Source organism: Quercus lobata, chromosome 2, assembly GCF_001633185.2.
Source record: "Quercus lobata isolate SW786 chromosome 2, ValleyOak3.0 Primary Assembly, whole genome shotgun sequence".
In the NCBI taxonomy this organism is placed as follows: Eukaryota; Viridiplantae; Streptophyta; class Magnoliopsida; order Fagales; family Fagaceae; genus Quercus; species Quercus lobata.
This window is the reverse complement of record NC_044905.1, coordinates 62,393,139-62,409,439: the sequence shown is the minus strand read 5'-3', so window position 1 is coordinate 62,409,439 and position 16,301 is coordinate 62,393,139. Positions and strand designations below refer to the sequence as shown.

The following is a 16,301-nucleotide window of genomic DNA, read 5'->3' as shown; positions in this document are numbered from 1 at the left end:
TGGATTGAATGGGTTACGAAAAACCAACTGGATTTGACTAAATCATATAGTTAAATGGCCTAATTAAAAACTCATTTAGACTTTACAAACGGGTCGGATTAGTTAAATCGAATTACGAGTCAGATTTGGGTCGGGTCAAAAAGGGCCATCCTACCAATCAGTTCGCTCCAAGTTTAAAAATTAAGCTTCATACTCTTATCTCCATGAGTCCAAACTCCAAACAGCTAAGAAATAGGCCGCGCTACAAGTCGTTTAGGAGTTTCACTATTCAGAGAAAATCCAAATCCAAATCCTAATCCTGTTACAACTTAGAAATAGAAATGCTTTTCAGGAATCACTTTTCACCATGGCACTGCAACCATTTTCATTGAATTCTATCACTTCCCCTTATCCTTGCACTTACCCTTCATTCCCTTCTCTATACTTGCTTCTTCTCCAACCCCAAACTCCTTCTTCGAGTATTCCCAGAACTCTCAGGCTCAGAATTTCTTGTTCCAATCAGACATCCCAGGTTGACAACCATCAACAACCTCAAAGAATCAAAGTTGCTTTTGAGACTACAAAGAAGAGGAGGAAACCCAAGCCGAGCTTCTTTGAGCAAATTAAAGATAAATGGTCGCTCAAACCCAGTTCCAAAAGAGAGAAATTTCCATGGGAGGAACCAGAAGAAGAACATGAAGATAAGGAGAGACAGAAATCTTCTGGGGTTTGTGTATCTGGCTCAGGAATTGAAGCTGAAGAATCGGTGAGTGACCCAGTGAGCTCTGTGTTTCCGAACCGGGGTGTTCTGCCTCCTTGGGTTCATGGAAGCAAAAGCAATACCAGGAATTTACGGGTTGATTCTGAACCTGAAACTAGTACCCAAAAGAGTTGTGAACTAAGAGAAGATTTTGATGAGGTTGGTGGGCATTATAAAAATGGTACTGAAAGTGCTTTTGTTGAAAGAGTGGAAAGAATGGAAATTCATGAACAGGAAGTTGACTTCAATGTCATGTTTGAGAGAGAAGGTGATGCATTTGATGAAATTCCAAGTGGGGTTTTAGAAAACGAAAAGACTAAGATTTCTAGTGGCATAAATGGCATTTTTTTAAACAAAAGGCCATCTGGGAAAGGTGAACATTTTGAAACAAATGTAGGTTCTGTTGACGGTAGTAGTGGCTCAATTGGGTTACCAGGGAAGAGAGAAGGTGATGTTTTTGATGAAATTCAAATTGGGGTTTTGAAAGACGAGGAGACAAAGATTTATAGTGGCATAAACAGTGTTCCTTTGAATGAAAATCCGAGGGATGAACATTTTGGAAAAAATGTGGGGTTTGTTGAGGGTAGTAGTGGTTCAATGGGGTTACCATGGAAGAGAGGGAAGGTTATGGAGTCTGGGGAAGGTGATAAGAGGAGGAGCAACACAGAGTTGGCAGAGAGAAAGCTTCCAGAACACGAGCTGCGGAGACTAAGGAATGTATCTTTGAGGATGCTGGAGAGGACAAAGGTTGGAGTTGCTGGCATTACACAGGCTTTGGTGGATTCTATACATGAGAAATGGAGGTCTGATGAAGTGGTGAAGTTGAAATTCGAAGGGCCTCTTGCGATTAACATGAAAAGAACCCATGACATTTTAGAGGTCAGTGTTTGCACATTGTTAGGTTCATTGTATCTTTTCTATTTCTTTGCTTTTGAATATTACAAATGCAACAATTTCAATGATTTTGGAGCTTGTAATGAGTAATGACTTTGGCAACATATGCTTAATTGAATTGCACAGTCCTACATATTTTGATAAACTCGCATATCTTTAGTTACATGGGATTTTTCATAAATTTATTTGTTTTTTAGTTATGCATATCCTGTCTTGTTGTGTTTTAGTATCAAGCGTTTGTGATAATGAGTCTGCTGGCATCTTATTTTAATTATCTTTGTGCCTCTATCAGAGTAAAACAGGAGGTTTGGTTATATGGAGGTCAGGCAGTTCTGTTGTGTTGTACAGGGGAATAACCTACAAACTTCCTTGTGTCGATTCATATGCCAAACAAAGTCAAACTAATATGAATATGTTGGAAGATTCAAAAGGAGCTTTGAGTGATACTACACATAATTTAATAGTGGACACAATTAAATCTACAGAACCTTTTATCCCTGATTCTGCAAAGTATTTGAAGGATCTATCTAAGGAAGAACAGATGGAATTGAGTGATCTCAACCATTTACTTGATGAGTTGGGTCCACGGTTTACTGATTGGACAGGTCGTGAGCCATTTCCTGTTGATGCAGACTTGCTTCCTGCAGCAGTCCCTGGATATAAACCACCGTTCAGACTTCTTCCATATGGCGCAAGACATTGTCTAAGAAACAAGGAGATGACAATTATCCGTAGGCTTGCCAGAACAATGCCCCCACATTTTGCTTTAGGTATGTCATAATTAATTTTCACTATTGTATTCATATTCACAAAATCTGGTTTCTTTATTACTTTGAATTTACTTAATGTTCATAGGAAGGAGCAGAGAATTGCAAGGTCTGGCAAGGGCAATGGTAAAGCTATGGGAAAGAAGTGCTATTGCAAAGGTAGCCATCAAACGTGGTGTACTGAATACACGTAACGAGAGGATGGCAGAAGAACTCAAGGTGAGACTTCAGAAACATTGCTCCCTCTTAAATGTTCAGCATTTTAAAATATCTCTTGGGCTTCACCATCTAGCTAAAAGAAATATTAGAGTAGTTAGCATCAAGCATCATGAAGCAGATTTACATTGTTTTAAGTTAATTTTCCCACTTCAATGTGAAATCAATCATCTGGATATATTTTCCTCACAGATTACTACAAAATGTAAATCTAAGGCATCCTGATTGTATTAAGCTGATGATGAGAACTTTAATGCCCTTTCAGAAGATTCCTTTAGTTCATTATCCTAGCTAGCTTGAATGGTCTGGGAAATGTTATGTATTAAGCATGCAACAGACAGTTTCCAAGTTCAATACTAGCTCAATAAGTAGAGATTCTGTGGCTTTATTTACTGTTCCATTGCTTGATTTTCTGCATGTCACAATTACTTTGCACATTGATATAAAGCTTAAGAGGCAAACTCTCCTCCTTTTTCATACAATTTGGTGAAGATAGAATTTAACTGCACAATTCAGGTATTGCAGTCAGTGGGAAGTACACATCTAGTACTGGGAAATTAACATGCCATCTAATTTCTTATTCCAACCATATACACTGTTACATACACTATTTTTTTGGTTGGTTGCTTCCCAATTCCAAGCATATTATACACTGTTATGTACATTGTTTGGTGGTTGCTTCAAGGGAACCAAGGCCTCCCAATTTGATAAAATGGACTATTTTGAGGGAGTCCAGACCTCCAAGTTAGACTAGTTAACAATTTTTAAATTAGAAAATCATGACTATTCTCTAATCATTTTCACATCTGAGTTTATACCAGACATATTCCAATTAGATAAAAGACAAATACTGACTTCCTATAATCTATCTATAAGACTCATCATAATTCATCCTAATCCAAACTATTGGAACTAATCCTAATCCAAACTAATTATTTGAATCAATAAACCATATCTCTATCATTATTTATCCAATAATAATTAAAATAAATTAGGCTCATTAGCTCATAACATTCCTCCCCTCTAGAAAACACTCTTGCCCTTTAGGTTCTTTCTTCTTCTGTCATGAAGTACTTCTCTTTGGTTTCTTACATATCATCATTTTGGATTCAAGCCTCTTATATATTTTGCAATGACAAGCATTTAGTTTTCCTATGTGAATGACATATAGTACAGAGATTGAAACTTTTTCATTGTTTTGTGACCTTACTTATCCACTCTTCATGACCCTTTATGAATAAAGAGTAGTCATGGTTTTATCAAACTTGAAGGTTTGGACTCTCTCGAAGTGGTCCATTTTATCAAATTAGGTAGCCTTGATTCGCTTGAAGCAAACAATAAAAGAATTGTGTAAGTAAAAGTTAAAACTAACTTCCTATAATCAATCAATAAGACTCATCATTCATCCTAATCTAAACTAATCTAACTAATCCTAATTCAAAGTAATTTAATTGAATCAATAAAACATATCTCTATCATTTTTTATCCAATACTAATTAAAATAAATTAGGCTCTTAACATTCATGAATGTGTTTTTTATATCTGGACCAGCCATGTCTTTTTTTGTATTATCTTTAAGGACAGGATACTATTCTGTTTCTTGTTTCTTCCAAGCTTTTGGAGATTTTTGGCCTGTCTTCCTTGTTCTAGAAGCTGGTCTAATCCCTTCTGCCCAGTAGCATATCAGGTTGTGGATACTCAATTGTGGATAGCAATTCCTTCTTGACAGTTGCATTTTTATGCATGCAGAAATTGACAGGGGGCACACTAGTTTCTAGAAACAAGGATTATATTGTCTTTTACAGGGGTAATGACTACTTGCCTCCAGTTGTTACAAAGGCATTAAAAGAGAGGAAGAAACTGACAGATCTCCAACAAAATGTGGAAGAGAAAGCACGAGAAATGGCCTCAGCCTCAATTGTGTCAAAGGCCAAAGCTTCTAAAGGTCCATTGGTTGCTGGAACCCTTGCTGAAACCATCGCAGCAACATCTCGCTGGGGAAACCAACCAAGTAGTGAAGATGTTCAGAAAATGATTAAAGATTCAGCTTTGACTAGACATGCTTTGTTAGTCAAATACCTTCAGAACAAACTATCTATTGTAAGTTACTAAGAGACAAAATCAAATATCTTATGCAAAATCTTAGGACACAAAAACCTCCTGCTCTGGTATCTGGACACATAAAATGCAAAATCATATCCAAGCTCTGATTTATATCTAACTTCAAATGGTCCTAGGCAAAAGGAAGGCTCAAAAGGGCTGAGAATGCTTTAGCAAAAGTGCAGGAGTATCTGGAACCAGCAGATATCCCAACTGATTTAGAAACTATAACTGATGAGGAGAGACTTTTATTTCGTAAGATGGGTTTGAGCATGAAACCCTACCTACATCTAGGTAAGAGTAGCCACTTTAATTCTGTACTTGATGCTTTTTAGAACCAGAGTTTAGAACCAGAGTCAAACTATTCTGTGTTTCTGATTCAGGCAGGCGAGGGGTTTATGCTGGTGTCATAGAAAACATGCACTTACACTGGAAGTATCGCGAGTTGGTAAAGATAATTGTGAGAGGAAAAAGACTTGAACAAGTCAAGCATATTGCAATTTCTTTGGAAGCAGAGAGTGGCGGAGTGCTAGTATCTTTAGATAAAACTAGCAAAGGATATGCAATTATTGTATATCGTGGGAAGAATTATCGACAGCCTCAAGCACTAAGACCCAAGAATTTATTGACAAGAAGGCAGGCATTGGCTCGGTCAATTGAACTTCAGAGGCGTGAGGTAACATTATAATAATTTCTTGGTCCTATGTGTTCACAAAATTGACTGATTTATATGCTTCCATTGAACTAATTTCCTGTTTTGCAGGCACTTAAGCATCATATCTCAGACTTACAGGAGAGAATGGAATTGGTGAAATCTGAATTGGTATTATAGCCATTGCTTACAAAGACAGATATAGTGATATTCAGACAACATTTGCCTAAACCAATCTTGTTTTTCCTGTTAGTAAATTATCTGTTTCTGCTTTTGATTTCAGGAAGATTTGAGAAATGGGAAGGAGATTGATGACTCAAAAACATTGTACTCAAGATTGGATGATCATAATGTTTCTGATGATGACATAGAAGAGGTAATTGGCCATTTAGTCCTCTGTATGTAATTAATACAATGTGCCTCATGTCAAATTGTCGCTTTGGATTTGACTCTTCCAAACCAATATTATCACTGGCAGTTTTCTTCATTGACACAAAGAACTTGCTATGTATAGAATATGTGCCCTTTGTACTTTTCAAAATTTTTATTAAAAAATAAAATAAAAGAAGAAGAGTATGTGCGTCCTTTGTCATGTAACCTATTCTAGCCACTTATGCACTCAGTTTTTTAATTGTTTCTAATATCTATAACAGTGTAGGTAAAAGTGCGCTTAAACTCAAAGTGCAAACCCCAAGGTTCCACTGCTTTTTACCTCAAAAGCTAGGCCCGCGCTTTAGATGCACTTTTTCAAGAAGCTCAAAGCACCCTTTTTGGCACTTTCTTGTCTTTTTCAAAAAAATAAACCAAAACTTAATCAAAACTATAGGATCTTGGCATTGTTGATATAAACCATTGATTTGGTATATTTTTAGTGTAACTTACTTATCAAAAAAAATATATTGTGAGTGTAACTTGTCCTGAAACCCACAACCTCCCAGTTCTTCTCTATTTTTTTTTTTCTCCTTAAAACAGTAACCCACCTAGCTTCTTCTTATTATTATTCTATTTTTTCCCTTTTGAATATTTGCTTGGTACCAATTGCCATATTGCTATGTCCTGATATTCTCAGCTACTTTTGTGGTTGATGTTGAACATAGCAGACTAATTATTATAGACTTATAGTAATTAAGTGATTAAATTATTAACTAATATTAGTAATTAGTCATAGGGTATTATAGATATTGAAGATTCAAGAAAGGATATTATATGGAACTATTCATATCTAGCTGGTCCAAAAAAATAAAATGACTTGACTTGCAATTTTTGTGTTAAAATTGCAAAAGTAGGGCTATATAAATGTTAAATGAATTATATGAAATTTTTTTTTTCAATTTATATGATAATTTGATTGTTGTATTTCTCGTTACTAATTATTTTTATAAAATGGGTGCTTCACTTCAATCAAGTGCGCGCTTGTGCTTTATGCTTTGCGCCTAGGCTCCAAGAGGCCTTTGCGCTTAAGTGCACCACACGCTTTTACCAACACTGATCTTTAAGTTATCTTTCCTGATCAATGTATCTTGTTTTGTGTTGGTTTTTTGGTGCAATATTGTCTATGCTGTGATCTGTAAGCAAATATTACTTGGCATAGTATACTATTCTTCCAACCTCTTCAGATTAAATTCCTCCTGCTGCATGAGTTATTATATTTTATATTTTTTTTTTCCCTCTTGGACCCAGGATAAAGGCGAGGAGGCATATCTTGAAACATATGACATTGGGAGTGAAGATAGCTATGATCAAAATATGGAGCTTAGACCAGTGTAATAATCCTTTGATTGTTACTTGGAAGATTAAGCATTGCAGATGCTTGAAAGGAATTCATTCATTCCTAAGGCCAAGCTAACTATGAGATGATAGCAGAATATATGCATTTCAAATGCTTGTACGGAGGCTTTTCTTACATACCTGCGTCAGCTATGATCATTGAGTTAACAGTTAGTGTTTATGCTGTTGTAGCATGAACATCATGTTGTATAAGTACAAGTCCGCTGCTGCTGTAACTGCTAGGAGTAAGATAATTATAATGTTATTACCAGTATTTTCTAAATATTTGCAACTGTTAGCAGCATTCATGTAATATATCACTGTAAATAAATTCATTCAGCAAAAATTTCATTAATGAATTATTATGATGTTCAGCTTCTCTTAAATAATATTTCAGAATACTAACATTTCATTCTTTTCTTCTTTTCCCTGTTTTAATTTTTTTAATTATTCCCCCCACCCCACTTCAAAAAAATGAAAGGATAAAAGAAAAGATAAAACATCATATAATTGTGATATAATAGACTGATGCATCCAATAATGTCTATGAGCTGCACGAGTAGAGTTTTAAGAGGACTGTTAAAGAGTTTAAGGTCAGTCTGAAAGTTTTGAAGCTTTTGTCTAAACCTCTTTTAAAATCTATTAAGATTGGTCATTAAATCTGAATTGTTTGGATTCAATTATGAAAATAAGTGTTTATAAAATAAATAACATTATCTAGCACTTTAATAATGTTCTTTTCTTTTTCTTTTTTTTTTAAATCGTCACCTCTAAAATCTCAATTTGGTTATCAAAGATTGTCACTACAAAAATATATATTAGAATAATGACAGAGAAAAATGAGAATAAAATAAGTGAACAAAAAGTCAAAATTTCAGTTTTGAAAATATTTTTTTTTTTTTCATAAGATATGATATTATATTGTAGCGACAATCTATATTCTATTTCTATTCTGCCCATCAATTTCTACTGGAATAAGTTTGCTTTGACAAGTTCGTGAAGATATTCAGTAAGTTTTTCAAGGCGGCTGTGATTTTTAAAAGGAAAAACATGGCAACAAGATCATTCCTACATTCAACGTCTTTCTTCTGAAAGGCGATCTCAGCCTTACAAAAATCAAAATTTCTATAAACATGGGTTAAAAAATCACAGATGCTTTAGATATGATTTGATGCTATGACCAAATGTCAAGGGTGACCACAACAAAATGTTGGAACCTGAGTGGGACAATGAACACTGGTTAAATTGGACAATCATGCAACTGAACCTTGTCAGCAGAAAATACAACTAGCAAACAATTTGTCATGATCATCACTTCACGAAATGAGTTAAAATAATAAGCACGTGCAGCTTTTATCATCTCATTACATAGGCAGGTTGTGATCATTCAACAGAAAGGTTAGAAAACTCAATCTGTAAAATATGCTGCTATTTGTCTTTATACTACAGGTGGACACAGAAGTGCTTAGCTAGAGGTAACCTTGTCCTGCTGCAGCGCTTCTTTGATAAAATTCAAAACAACTGAGACTAATTCAGCTTGATGTGATGTGTATCCATGATCAGCTCCTTCTACAACATGTAATTTGTGGTTCGGTATTATCTTGGCAAACTCTAATGCATCTTGAACAGGGATGACCCCATCAGCAGATCCATGGACTGTCAAGACCCTGTATATACAGTAATGGTGATTATTTACAGTAAAAAAAAAAATATATATATATATATATATATTATATTTCAATAACAATATGAAATGATATGTGCATAATGTGATTGGTGAAAATTGCCAATTATATAGATAGTTATCAGCACCATAGTTAGCTGTAAGAAAATAGCCCATTTTAGATTTACAACAAGAACAACCAATTTCTTTATGCCAAAATCTGATGTCAATCTTTGCTTCACCCCCCCCCCCCCCCCCCCAACCCAAAAAAGAAAGAGAGAGAGAGAGAGAGAGAGAGAGATACATGCATTGTTAATGGTAAAACATTAAGTATTAGGCAAAAAAATTATAAAATGTCCCTAATAGCAAAAGCAACCTACTACAAGTCTGCAGGTTTTTTATTGGGATGTTATGGCATTCCCTCCACCATAAGTAAGGTGTGGAGAGTGAGGGTTCAATCCAGTTGCATGAGTTGTATTAACCAATAAAAAAAATTTCTCCATAGCCTCTGTTGGTCAATTTGTTTCATATGGGTTGGACTTTTTGGACCCACCAAAAAATGGGTCGACCCAAAACTGTGCAATTCTGAGTCAGGTCCGGTCAAAATTTCAGTTTTCACTATTGCATGACCCGTATCACCAGTAGAGTGATGAAGTGAAATTCTTCCTCTACAAAATTTTCTATTCTAACCATTGGAGTCATTGGATCCATTTATGTTTACTTTTCATTCCTCAATATTTGTCTTTCTTTTAAATCTTAATTATTTCTTCACTTTTATATGCAAAAGGTGGACTTGGCAAGGTTAAAAACATGATATGGTCCACATCTAGTTTTTGTTTTTATACCCTTTCATGGTGATGTTAAGATTAGTGAACAGTTTTGGATTGTATAACCTTAAGTATTTATGTATTATTTAACTCGATCAGTGTAAATTTAAGATTTATGTATTATTTAACGTTTGTTTATTTGTTCTCTTATTTGTATTGAAAGGAAGATGAGGAAGATGAAAACAATATGATTAAGTTTCTTTTTTTATTTTATATATATTTTTTCGCATGGAAAAAAAAATTGCAGGTCATTCCAGGTCGATGTGACCTGTAAGGGTGAGGGTCATAGGTTAGGTAACTCGTTTCTAACCCAAAGCCGGATAGATCAAAACCCGAACCCGATCAACCTGACAAGTTTTCCAGATCTAATTCTGCATGGGTCATTCCAGATTTCAAATATGGCATAGTTAACAAGGTACCAAATTCTGAAAATCATGAAAGTGGCACAACAGTAAATATGACCTTAGGATACACAGAGAAAGTAATATAGGATTGGACAAAGTTTACCTCCAAACCCAAGTGGAGATTAAAACAATTATCCACATGTACTTTTAGTCACATGGCCTATTTAATGAGTCATGTGGCTTGTTTAAATAATACCAATGGATGGTTTTATGAGTTGCCACATAATTGGTTGGAAGAGATTCCTCTAAACCAATTTGGAGGAAAACTTTGTTCTACAAGATTTGACTAGCGAATAGATCCCCCCACCCCCACCCACTTTTTTTCCCCTTCCTTCTCTTTTTTCCTAACTGAGCCCAAGTTAAGCAGTGAGCCTACCAGGCTTACAAAAAGCCAAAAAACATGGTTTAATCTTTGTGGGATATCAAGCTTTGTTTCATTCATCTAGAAAGAAAACAATTGCTGGCAGAATGTTAGAAATTGTGAACCATCAAGAAAAAATATGCTATGTAATTATGTTTTCATATTAACTAAGAACATTATGTAATGTTTCATAAACTATGATAAACTTGGTAAAGCAAGAGATGAAAGAACACATAAAATGCAAGAAAAATTAACTCACCGGCACTCTTTGTCTATCTTAAGGCATGCTTCATGCATATTTGTACTTAGGCGGTCCAGTAAAGTTTCCTCAGTCACACGGAAATCAACACTTCCTACAAAGTATCAAAATATAAGTCACATTGTCTTTATAATTCATTTAAATAGTACTCCCTCCGACCTAAATTGTTGGTCATGTTTAGGAAATCTAACTTTTTAAGGGAACATCATTTAATGTGTTGTCTTTTAGTCAAAATGTATAAGTTTACACAACTACCCTTATTAATTTAAACTTTAATAAAAGAATGGTATTGAATTTTTTGGGTAAAATACTATTTTGGTCCTAAACTTTACAAAAAGTTTGTTTTTGGTCCTTGAACTTTAAAAAATTCTTTTTTCATCCCTAAACTTTGTAAAGAGTTTTTTCAATAGTTTAGAGACAAAAATAGAGATGAAAAAAGAACTTTTTTAATAGCTTAGGGATGAAAAACAAACTTTTGGTAAAGTTTAAGGACATGAATAAAACATTTCAATAGTTTAAGGACAAAAGATGAACTTTTCAATAATTTATGGACAAAAAAAGAACTTCTTAAAGTTTAAGGATGAAAAACAAACTTTTGATAAAATTTAGGGACCAAAATAGTATTTTACCTAAATTTTTAAATAAAGTAAAGGGTAAATTAAGAAATTTACATGTTGACTTTTCAAAGAGGACTATATTTGGGGACATCCCAAAATGGAATAGAGGACCAACAATTTGGGACAAAGGGACTAATAGTTAATTTTTCTTTTTCAAAATTCACTTGACAGAAAATAAGCAGATAGATCTGCCATCATTGATGATGGAGTTATGCTTGATCCAAAATTCTCTGAAAAGCGAATTAAGCTTGAGCATATGCAAAGCATTGAGGAAGAAAAGCATGTGAAAACAAGTACTTTGTAAACTGAAAGATTTCATATCATCAAGTATACATGACCTTGTAGGATAGAAATTAACAGATTACCTGTTTTAGTCTTAACATCAATGAATCCATCCTCTTTGATTCTTTGCATAAAGTCTTTCCCCACGCGTTCTTCAATGCCTTTATTCAGGTCATAACGGCCAGAAAGATTGACAACTGTGTGGATATCATGATATTTAGCAGGGTAGAGTAGCACCACATTGCCTCCTGCATTTACATTTTCAGCACTTACAATGGATGAATTTACACATAAAAAGTCATTCTTTTATTATTGAACTTCAAGAAAACTAGGTAAAAATACTGACACAAAAATGAAAGATCAACTTTTAAGGCAAATGCAAGGCAACATACATGATGAAATGAGATTTGTGTCATTTAACGATTGTGGATGCAATTTCACATGGAAGTTGAATCTAAAGATTACAAATTCTAAATATCTCATTTTGAAGCAAGAACCTTGGAGTATATTTTAAATACTACACCAAATTTATATGTGCATTTGGGAAGATCAAGCAGATAGAAATTATTTGCATTTCCTACTAAGGAAATATTCCATAAGCAGAAGCTAATGCACAAATATCAGTGTGCATCTATGTATATATGAACAGCACCAGGACATGGACAGCTATCATGACATCCACACTCATTCCCTCCCATGACTGCCAACCTGCTGCTTCCACCATTCCTACTAGCACCACTATTCTGGAAACCAGATATCCTCTCCTCCATTTAGAGGAAACATTTATTCTGGACTGGGTCCCATCAAAACAACATTATTTCTAGAATTTAAAATATATATATATATATATATATACACAGAGAGAGAGAGAGAGAGAGAGAGCTCTTGCTTTGAGATTCAAAAGACTTGTATAAATGTAAAGAAGGCCCAAAAATGAAGATGATGATGATGATGATGATGATAGGAGTAAAACAAGAGGATAGAGAATTTTGGTTGGGGCCCAATGGGGCAAGGGGGCATAAGACTTTTTTCCAGCTCTATTTAGTCATCAAAGAGGAGAAAAACCATGTATAAAATTTTTCCTTTCTTATCAGTGATATTCATATGTTGAGTATGTTAACAATTTACCTTTACTATGCCCAATAATTGCACTTATTACACGGTTTGCTCCAGAGAAGTGTTGGATTACAGCATGCAAGTCATCAACCTCTCTCCAATAGTTAGCAAACTGAAATACACCTTCACTTTCCCTGAAACAGCAAAATGGAGCACTAAAATCACATGAAAGGAAATGTGTTGGGTAAGAACTACCAAGATTGACAGTTGACACTCAAAACTAGAACATATATCACAACTTTAAACCACAGAAGAAGAACATGATACAGATGGAGGAACAAGCATGTGTCAGTTAAATAAAAATGAAGTCATTCTTTCAACAATTGCAATGTTAACTTTAACTTCTTCTTTTTTCTTTTTTGTTGTTGGCAAATCAATCTTATTGTGTGTCCTAGAGAGGGTAAAATGTCTGGCCAATATAGTAGAAATTGAAGATAATAGTCTCCTTCGTTAAGAACAATAACAGGAATTTCACTATGGTCATTAACTAAACCAGACTATCTATAATAACAAAATCAAAATAGATAAATAAGTTGTATGCTACCATACAAAAAGCCTATAAAGTGTTTCACATATGTGCTCAACCATGAGCGAATGACTTCTCATGTGGTTAGGATTTTGCTTGTACTTGAATCAAAGAGAATAGATAACCCTGACAATAGAAGTGAAGGATTAAATACAATTCTACACACATCAAAATATTGTGGTATAAATTTAGAACTAAATCATTACATTAAGACTGATGGATTTCAAGTTTAGGTTTTTTGGATGACTCACAACTCCATTCAGCAACAAATTTGGTGAGGAGTCTGTGGACTAGGTTTTCATTTGATAAAGTTATGGCAGATAGCAAGGATGCAATTCCATAAGATTCTTAGATTATATAGAGAAAATTAATTCACTTTTTTTAAGGAAAAATTTGATTGCTGCTAAAAACTTTCATGAATGATGAGATCAGCCAAGAACAGCAGCAACCGGAGAAGCAGAATTTGCATTTAGGTACCTGTTATATTACATTATTAAAGCATCCACCATTACAAGTTATCTGCCTTCTGTTACTATAGTAGTTGTGGAACTGCATAAATATATGTAAAGACTATCTTCAAACAACTAGAAGATAGAAGTAGCACAAGTAAAGAAATCTTTATAATAATCTTTTAAGAGTCCAAACAGTTACAACCAGTAATTCTACCAGCTTACCCATTTCCAGCAAAGTCAAAACGGAAGGCACTGATTCCTTCATTTTCCAATGAAACAGCAAGGTTCACCATAGTATCGTATTCCTGGAGGTGGAAAATATCAGTTGTAAAACTCTTCCTCGAAAGGAAGCCAAGTTACAATGTTTGCCTATATATTCATAAATTTACACATATTTACATAATTACATCCAACAATCAAACTTCCAAAAATAATAATAATAATATAAAATAATAATAAAACCCTAAAGCAAAATTGATTTTTGGAAAACATTAACTATGAGAGTACTAAATAAAACTGGGAGGAACAGCTAGAGGGGTGGGGGGAACTAACCACTTTTCTTATTAGAATTAGAAACACCAACCTTTGAGGATTGAAAACCATGGCATAAGATTATAACCTCTGAAGATCCAGTTTCATGTAAGATGCCCACAAGTTTTTCTCCATATTTATTTGGTATTATGACTTTCTGCTGAACCACTGAAATGATGCAAATCACAAATCAGTAACAACTTTTTAGACATATATCAAGAAAAACAACAAGCTAGAATGGTTTATCATCTTAGAATGACCTTTCCAAACTTGCAAAGGACGTAAAAAGAGTGTTCAAAGTTTATCTTAATTCTTTGAAATATTAAAGAGGACAATTTCCCAAGTCAAACAATAGTGAAGCTTTGCTCTAATACCCCCAGAACAAGACTTGGAAACAAAACAAATTTTAGCAGACCTGACCAACTCATAAACCAACTTGAACACTACAACTAATCCCAAACTTCTTCCCCAACAAAAACCAAACCCTGCAAGGCCGAATCTACCAAATGCACATCTTGATTCAATAACAAAACATCACAAATCAAATTCACAAAAATGTTGAAGGTATCTCCATAAAACAAAGTAGCATTTCTATTGTTTCACATCAGATTCAATTCATGGAAGCGTGTATGAAATGAAGCACAAAGACCATCACACATAACATAACAATCTTCTCTGGGTGTTTCACTAATCTTATTTCTCTTCCATAATGCTTTAAGCTAAATCCTCACTGTCATATAAATTATTGCATAAAACAAAAACAAACCAAAAAAAAAAAAAAACCATCGGTTACAAAATGAGCATCACATATAATACATCCTTTATTATCTAAAGCCACGAATTTGCTATTACTTGCTAACGGGTCCTGCTCAATTTCACGGTTTGTTTCTCGCACATAAACTTGGTCACTGGACATACAGTTATGCACATATATACATATATATATATATATATATATATATATATATATAGGTATGTACGAGTGAAATGATGAATTTCGTTACCTGGGTTTTGTGTAGTTTGGGCCATCTTCAAGGTTCTTGTTGTGGAGCTGTGATTGCCTGAGGAGAAGAAGCGCACCTGGTTAAAAGAAGATCTTGGTGAGATGGGTTTTTTGAAAACCAGTGAATTTGGGATTGGGAGCACTTGATGGAAATTGTAGTTGCACAAAAAAAGGTTTTCCATTCCTGATTTATTACTTACAGCTTGTTATCTTCAGAGTTCAGACTTCAGAGTTCTAACCTTCCCTTGTGTTTGGAAGTGGACAACCAGTGAGTGATGATCATTAACTGCGTTTTTGTTTTTCTATACCTTTTCTTGTTTTCTTTTTCCCCTTTGTTTTTTGCAATGTAGTCACTCAGAATTTTTTATTTATTTTTTGGCCATAGATAATGGTTTTTTTTTTTTTTTTTTGGAGAGGAATGGATAATGGTAATTGGCAACGAGAATATGATGGATTTGGGGGGAAAACTGTATTTTACTTGATGAAGTTTGTTCATGCCAGTTTCAAAGAAAAATGACTCCAATCCCCAAGTTACATGTTTTTTTTTTTTTTTTTTTGATAAGCCCAAGTTACATGTTTTAAAGTCATATATTTGAATGTTTCAATTTGTGTGACTTGATAAAGTTTCTTCTCCTTAAATAAGGTTTTGCATTCGAGTTCCAGGGATACCAAAAAAAATTCAATTAACAACTTGGTTGGATGTTAAAGAACAATTATTATAAAGTACACCCCAAAAATTCCAATCCCCATCATATTTATATTGAAAAAAAAAAGTTGTATATGTAAAAGTACATTCAATACTATTACCTTTCAACATTACATTTTTATTAGATATTATAAAGTTTCAACTTATAACTGTAGGTCATATTTCTTGCTTAATGACAAGAGACTTTACTAATCAATCTAAAAACAATTTATATAAATATAAAAAAAAAATAAAAAAAAAAATATATATATATATATATATATAAGTAAAGATCTTATCTAGGAGTGCATGAGATTCTACCAAGTGACATATTCTTCATTTAGGCTTCCACCTCAACAAAGATTACATTTATGTCAAAATATTAGTTCATTGAATGTGTCCATGGGTTAAATGCACATATTAATTATTTATAGGCATGC

The 16,301-nt window shown here is 34.0% G+C and overlaps 2 protein-coding genes across 3 annotated transcripts; one reads left to right on the top strand and one right to left on the bottom strand.

Moving 5' to 3' along the window:
- The first annotated feature begins 223 nt into the window (after positions 1–223).
- LOC115976104 (CRM-domain containing factor CFM3, chloroplastic/mitochondrial) lies at positions 224–7,513 on the top strand. The gene is made up of 9 exons (XM_031097208.1): positions 224–1,618; positions 1,926–2,403; positions 2,489–2,619; positions 4,366–4,716; positions 4,854–5,010; positions 5,100–5,392; positions 5,480–5,539; positions 5,652–5,744; positions 7,049–7,513. Exons 1-9 carry the CDS (start codon positions 347–349, stop codon positions 7,133–7,135), a joined length of 2,922 nt encoding a protein of 973 aa, XP_030953068.1. The 5' UTR covers positions 224–346; the 3' UTR covers positions 7,136–7,513.
- Positions 7,514–8,299: 786 nt separating this feature from the next.
- LOC115976103 lies at positions 8,300–15,496 on the bottom strand. Of its 2 annotated transcripts, none has more exons than XM_031097207.1 (8): positions 15,377–15,496; positions 15,178–15,234; positions 14,226–14,341; positions 13,865–13,947; positions 12,677–12,798; positions 11,632–11,796; positions 10,650–10,743; positions 8,300–8,802 (listed from the first exon to the last, which is right to left on the bottom strand). In XM_031097207.1, the coding sequence occupies exons 2-8, from the start codon at positions 15,200–15,202 to the stop codon at positions 8,601–8,603; spliced, it is 807 nt and encodes a 268-aa protein (XP_030953067.1). In that variant the 5' UTR covers positions 15,203–15,234; positions 15,377–15,496; the 3' UTR covers positions 8,300–8,600. The 2 variants fall into 2 exon arrangements, with proteins under 2 accessions (XP_030953067.1, XP_030953066.1); XM_031097206.1 differs by having other exon boundaries at positions 15,178–15,253; positions 15,377–15,495.
- Positions 15,497–16,301: the final 805 nt, after the last annotated feature.

Bases quoted from the DNA above. Each gene is read 5' to 3' on its own strand.
- LOC115976104 (XM_031097208.1), top strand. From the start codon at position 347: ATGGCACTGCAACCATTTTCATTGAATTCTATCACTTCCCCTTATCCT. The intron at 1,619-1,925 runs GTCAGTGTTTGC...TGCCTCTATCAG, and splicing joins GAACCCATGACATTTTAGAG to AGTAAAACAGGAGGTTTGGT. The intron at 4,717-4,853 runs GTAAGTTACTAA...AAATGGTCCTAG, and splicing joins TTCAGAACAAACTATCTATT to GCAAAAGGAAGGCTCAAAAG.
- LOC115976103 (XM_031097207.1), bottom strand. From the start codon at position 15,202: ATGGCCCAAACTACACAAAACCCAG. The intron at 13,948-14,225 runs GTTGGTGTTTCT...TTCCACCTCCAG, and splicing joins ATGGTTTTCAATCCTCAAAG to GAATACGATACTATGGTGAA. The intron at 12,799-13,864 runs GTAAGCTGGTAG...TTGCTGTTTCAG, and splicing joins TTTGACTTTGCTGGAAATGG to GGAAAGTGAAGGTGTATTTC.